This window comes from Gymnoscopelus microlampas (assembly GCF_963454915.1).
Source record: "Gymnoscopelus microlampas genome assembly, chromosome: 7".
Classification (NCBI taxonomy): domain Eukaryota; kingdom Metazoa; phylum Chordata; class Actinopteri; order Myctophiformes; family Myctophidae; genus Gymnoscopelus; species Gymnoscopelus microlampas.
In genome coordinates this window covers 46,185,417-46,191,948 of record NC_139944.1, presented here as the reverse complement: position 1 = coordinate 46,191,948, position 6,532 = coordinate 46,185,417, and the positions used below count along the sequence as shown (strand labels likewise).

The 6,532-nt window shown below is 38.4% G+C and overlaps 1 protein-coding gene across 1 annotated transcript in view; it reads right to left on the bottom strand.

Moving 5' to 3' along the window:
* Nucleotides 1–5,652: 5,652 nt before the first annotated feature.
* cacna2d3 (calcium channel, voltage dependent, alpha2/delta subunit 3) overlaps nt 5,653–6,532 on the bottom strand; it is a gene marked incomplete at its 5' end in the record, with an annotated part of 51,613 nt that continues 50,733 nt past the window's right edge. The window contains 2 exons of the mRNA XM_084062041.1: nt 5,653–5,773; nt 5,971–6,097. Of these exons, the coding sequence (XP_083918167.1) occupies nt 5,678–5,773; nt 5,971–6,097 (223 nt within the window). The 3' untranslated portion in view covers nt 5,653–5,677. The remainder of the gene's footprint in view (nt 5,774–5,970; nt 6,098–6,532) is intronic.

The window sequence follows — 6,532 nt, the reverse complement described above, 5'->3', positions numbered from 1 at the left end:
CCTATATATGGGTGTATATCGGGTTTGTTTATGGTTATGTCTGAGTCATAGTGACATGCCCATGGGCATATCGGCTTGGTATGGTTATTATGTCTGAGTCATAATGACGTGGCCGTGGCCCGCCGGCCCTCCCATTAACCAATTTTTTCGGCAATGTAATATGAACAAGACCAGGAGACCTGGTTCTGCCAGACCTAGAATAAGTACTTATTAGCTCTGATCTTACTTTATAAGATCAGAGCACTACGTCATGGCTAAGCCGGACTTCACATGACGTGTCAGCCTGTGTATGCCCATGTATGGATGAAAGGGGGACAGACTTTTATAGCTGGGGCCTAAGGGCAAAGGGGGCATGCCTATGTATGGAGAAAACAGGTACAAAGCCTCATGTAGGCCGACCCCTTGGGGTCAAGGGGGACAGACTTTTATAAGCCGGACTTCACATGACGTGTCAGCCTGTGTATGCCCATGTATGGACGAAAGGGGGACAGACTTTTATGGCTGGGGCCTAAGGGCAAAGGGGGCATGCCCATGTATGGAGAAAACAGGTACAAAGCCTCATGTAGGCCGACCCCTTGGGTCTGGCAACAAAAATATGAATGATACATGTTATATGATACATGGGCCCAGGGCCCAACCCAGGGGCCCCGGTCTATAATCCGTCCATGATGCTGCTGCTTACAGCTTGACACACTAGCGTGACAAACTGTAGCCTACTCGTCTTTTACAGAGTGCAGCGTGGTTTCTAACCGGTATGAGGCATGGCTACTGTTTTGAGTTATCTGATGTCAAGTGTTTTTTATACCTTTTTTTCCCCCTGACATCTCGACACAACACGAGCACACACATGACATAGCACATAGTCCAAGTTGAATATCCGGTCTAGAGGCAATATGGAAATGGCCTATTTCGTGTTAATGTGTGCAAATTGCCAGATACAATAGACTGCTGTATACCGGATCTGAGCTCTGTGCAGTAAATAGAAACACTCACTCAAGCCTTTTGTGGTGTTTGTCCACATACATACAGTATACATACACTATATACTTATATAATGGTGTATTATATAAGTTTTTCTTTGAGTATACTTTGTATGAAATGTGATTTATAAATACAATTTGCCTCACTAATTTGTTTTTGCTCTCTGCGAACAGTGAAGCAATGGGTGAAGTTAGCTGCAGTTGTGCTAACTTGTGGAGTACTTGTGGGTGCGATATTGCTGGGGTTTGCTGCTGTCTGTAACCAAAGGAGGAACAGTGAAAGTGAGTATTGCTAGCTGTTAATGATGATGATTTTAATATAGGCATTAAGCTGAAATCTGTCAATTTAATATGGTATAAAAAACACTATTAAATGCATATTTCACAGTTCTGGTTTGCTTCTGTACATTCACAAACAATAACACACCAACATAATACCAATAGCATACCACAAACATTACACTAAACAATTGACACCAACTCAAATACACCAACATCTCTTCAACAGTCACAGCATATAAATCTGTGTTTTTTGTGTGTGTTTAATTAGTTCTGTATTGGAACAGCGGAAGACGGCTAAGTTTACATCTACTATCATATAATTCAGGTAGAAATAAATACTGGAACATATGAATGGCATTCCTTATTGGGGTGTGGTAGCTAATATATAAATATGTGAAGATGTGACTCAACCTTTATCAAATGCCGAAACATTTCTCTCTCTCTTTTTTTTTTTCTCTTTTTCTCTCTCTTCTATCTCTCAAGCTGACCAATGAGAATGCTGGAGTCCACAGTGTGATCAGTTCTGCACCTGGGAATGATCCTCTCACTGGTTTGTTGTTCAAGTTACTTGATCCATTTACTTGAAAGTGCTATTGGGTTCACAGGTGCAGTTTTGGTGACCAGGTTACAATTTTGTCTATAAATATTTTTTTTATTTGTTGTAGTTTCTTTTAACTGTTTAATTATTTTGCATTTTACAACACACCAGGCAATGAACAATGTGATGTGTTATGTAGAGCTGTTACTGAATGTTATGTAGACCCTGTCACTGAATGTTATACTGAATATTATGTAGGTTTGGAGCCACTGTTACTGAATGTTACAGTATCTCATACAGTACATACATAGATCATCATGGGTAGATCAGACATTATTATAAGTTTAAACCTGGTTTAAAATGGGTCATGCTGTGTGTATACATTTTTTGTTATTATTTACATAATAACCTGATACCCACCTGCCTTGTTTTCATCAGTTAATGTGTACACATTGTCCAAGAAAGAAACTAATATTATAATCTTAATGGTTGCATCTCTCTTGGTTGTCAGATGCTGTGGGGGTTGATCAACAGGAGTCTCAAAAAGAGGATGTAAGTACAACATGAGGCATGGCATTCTGAGTGCTTTCTGTTCCATTGATATGAAATAGCTCCTATCACAGTGTATCTCTCTGTCCTTTTCTAGTCTGATGCATACCACATGTACAGCACCGCGGATAAGTCTATGCCGAAAATAGAATATAGGAACAGCGGAAGATGGGTACGTTTACATCTACTATCATATAATTCAGGTAGAAATAAATACTGGTGTCGTATCATGTGCTATATTTTATGAACAGATGTAGCTCAGAAATAGGACAGTCTCACACGACGTGAGGCTGCTGGGCGGTGGACAGGGGCTCTGCCGCTGGCTGCTTCTGCTTCTGCTGTTGTACTTGATGCTGAATAAATGGTGAATATGGAAACCTGGTCAAGACGTCTCTTCTCCTCCACTTTATTACAACAACCAGCCTGCTAACCGCAGTTTACTGCCTCATCTGACACGACACTGGACCATATGAATGGCATTCCTTATTGGGGTGCGGTAGCTAATATATAAATATGTGAAGATGTGATTCAGAATGTGACTCAACCTTTATCAAATGAAACATTCAATTTTTTTTTTCTCATCTTGGATACCCTCTCTCTCTCTCTCTTCTATCTCTCAAGGTGACCAATGAGAATGCTGGAGTCTACAATGTGATCACTTCTGCACCTGGGAAGGATCCTCTCACTGGTTTGTTTAAGTTACTTGATCCATTTACTTGAAAGTGCTATTGGGTTCACAGGTGCAGTTTTGGTGACCAGGTTACATTTGTCTATAAATATTTCTTTATTTGTTGTAGTTTCTTTATAACTGTTTAATTATTTTGCATTTTACAACACACCAGGCAGTGAACGATGTGATATGTTATGTAGAGCTGTTACTGAATGTTATGTAGACCCTGTCACTGAATGTTATACTGAATATTATGTAGGTTTGGAGCCACTGTTACTGAATGTTACAGTATCTCATACAGTACATACATAGATCATCATGGGTAGATCAGGCATTATTATTATTAAGTTTAAACCTGGTTTAAAATGGGTCATGCTGTGTCTATACATTTTTGTTATTATTTACATAATAACCTGATACCCACCTGCCTTGTTTTCATCAGTTAATGTGTACACATTGTCCAAGAAAGGAACTAATATCATAATCTTAATGGTTGCATCTCTCTTGATTGTCAGATGCTGTGGGGGTTGATCAACAGGAGTCTCAAAAAGAGGATGTAAGTACAACATGAGGCATGGCATTCTGAGTGCTTTCTGTTCCATTGATATGAAATAGCTCCTATCACAGTGTATCTCTCTGTCCTTTTCTAGTCTGATGCATACCACATGTACAGCACCGCGGATAAGTCTAGGCCGAAAATTCCGCAATACAGCTTTGTCCAGCCACATTGAAATCACAGCTTTGTTTCTCTTGCATATAGGTAGATACTATTCACTCCTTTAATGCTTTACTTACTACTTCATTAATAAATACAAAAAAATTATGACAGTAATAATAAACTACTTTATTTATATAGTATTTTCAAAACACAATACAAAATGCTTTACATGAACAGGAAGTTGATAACAAAGACCAAAACACATGGCAATGGCCTTAACCACAAGAATGCTAAAGGAAAAACTAGTAATGAACAACCAGTTTGAAAACAACCATAACATTTTTAATTTTAAGGTGAATTGTTATTTATTTTTTTCTTAATAATTTGGATGATTTGTTTGAGTTTTTTTGCAAGTCTGATCTTTTTAGGAAGGTGATTCTGAAGTGGTTCTGATGAAAAATTATCTTTCTTATTCATTTTCTACGTGTATGTCTTAGCCTGACACCCCTGTAATTTCCTTTAACATTTCTTCTCTGTTTCACTCATGTACATTTTACATTCATGTGTATTTTTCAGTTCATATCTTGTGGTATCAGTGGCTCATTAGTATTTCATTTTCATTGTAGCATAAAGTATGATTTCCTGCCGTTTTATGATTATTTAAAATTGCATTATTGTGATAATTGCTGCTGCCCCATCACACACACATGCACGCACGCGCACACACACGCACGCACACACACACACACACACGCGCATCCACGCGCACCCACACCTCTTCTATAAACATTGTAAAAAAAAAAGAATCTGGGATGGAAAATATGTCTTTGTTTTTATTCAGCCGCTTTTGCCAAAGTAGTGTTTATGAGTATGAGTCAATATGACAAATTATAGCTACTTTTATAGTTAATATAACATTGTTTAAACATATTCTTTTGTTTTCAACATGCATTCAATGCCTGTATGAAAAGAAGCTGGCAGAATAAAATTAATCCAACAATATATATTTTTTTCCTCATCTGTATTTCATTTGATCCATATATTGAAGTTTCAAAGAGAAAAACAGATCATCATTAAGATGAAGTTACAATGTTTGAAAAAATAAAAATATCACAGCATTGTGTCATTTTACTGCAGCAGGTTTCTGCCATAATACACACTGCTTACCAAAAGTGCAGCGCAAATTCAATTTTATCTTTTTAATTTTGTTTGTATCATATTTTTTTCACTCACAGCAAAAGAAAATGCCCAAACTTCATGACAACAATTGTCCACTTCAAAGATAACCTATTTTTACACTTTGACAACATAGATCTCTGTAGAGATCCATTTGTGGTCAGTGTTTTTCACATTCCATATAGTGCATTGAGGAAAAAAACGTGTCGGTCTCTTGATAGTGTACAGCAGGGGTCTTAAACGTTTTTTTCAGGTCAAGGACCCCTTAGCTGTGAGAGAGAGATGAAGCAGGGATGACCACTACATATTGTATAATATACAATGCATAGATTTCATAGATAGCTTCATAGACTTGTTTGACAGCACTCTCATCAGTGTTGGATTCATGTTAATGTTGTATTTTCAGACAGTTAACCACTTAAACCCTCAATACTTAGAACACTTTGCCGAAAATAGTAGATCTGCTATTTTCGGCTAATGTTCCCCTCAGAAAAGGAATTCTATGGTTCAAGTGGTTAATGTAAAAAAGAAAAGTTCCTATCACACAAAAATGTGGTGCCCCCCCTGTAGTAACTCTGAGGAGCCCCTAGGGGTCCGGGACCCCCTGTTGAAGACCCCTGGTGTACAGTGCAGTATGTTGTTTTCCTTGCGCATTGATGGACGTGGATTTAATTGACAGGGAGAAATAATTCTTGTTGGTAGAGTGACTCATCATTGTTGCAGTGCTAACTGTAAATTCAGCTCTGACTGGCCTTGATCTATGCGTTACAAGCATTTGTGTTTGTTGCTCTGTTCGTGGTCGATCTATTCTATGATGGTGGCGGTCACCTGCTAATGAGAAACGCTAGCAGGGGGGAGCACAGCGCTGCTGTGAGTGTAGCGGAGAGGCCTGTTGCTGACCCACATTCCATAGCATTCTCCTGCAGAGAAGAGAAGATGAACTTGTCTTTGAATACAGAATTGTAAAGCAGCGCAAAGATTTCTGTCACGTTTCTTGCAGAGTACAGTAAAAGATTACACTCTGTGAAAGAAATAGATACTATATTTAAAACCATGTTCCCCTTTCAGTTGCAATTCATTACATTTTATAATTAAAATGCACAAGCATAATACTCACGTCAGCGTGAAAAGGATGACATGATTCTGGTTTCTTCCTGTCTTTCTGATACTTCAGTCTGTCACATTTCAGTGACTCGTTGTGTTCAAAGGGGTTAAGGGTGAAGAATACAATGTAGAGAACATAGCTAAATTCAATCACACTATTATAGCTACAACATGTTGACAGATTTGGCCTGATGTGAACCTAACAGACTTAAACAAGCAAGACACCACAAGGCCACTTCCTCTCACATTGAACTATGAGCATTTTTCTGTGCTAAATCTCAAAATTATTGCATTGTGTCTTACATTATAATCTTAAACTAAACTGAACAGGGGCCTGTTCCTCGAAAAGTGAATTAGAGCTAAAGCCTGGCTTTAACACCTATCCTGGCTAAATGTAGCCAGGATTAGGAATGAATCGGTTCCATGAAAGCTGAATTATCTTGAAGATTAGTTTAGCCAGTTCACCCTGGCTAAGTTTAGCCATGACCCGATTCCACAAAAGAGAATTGAAGCAACCTTAGTTACCATGGCAATTTAGCTGTGAAGTTAGCCTGGTCAGGAGCAGGCTAACAGCC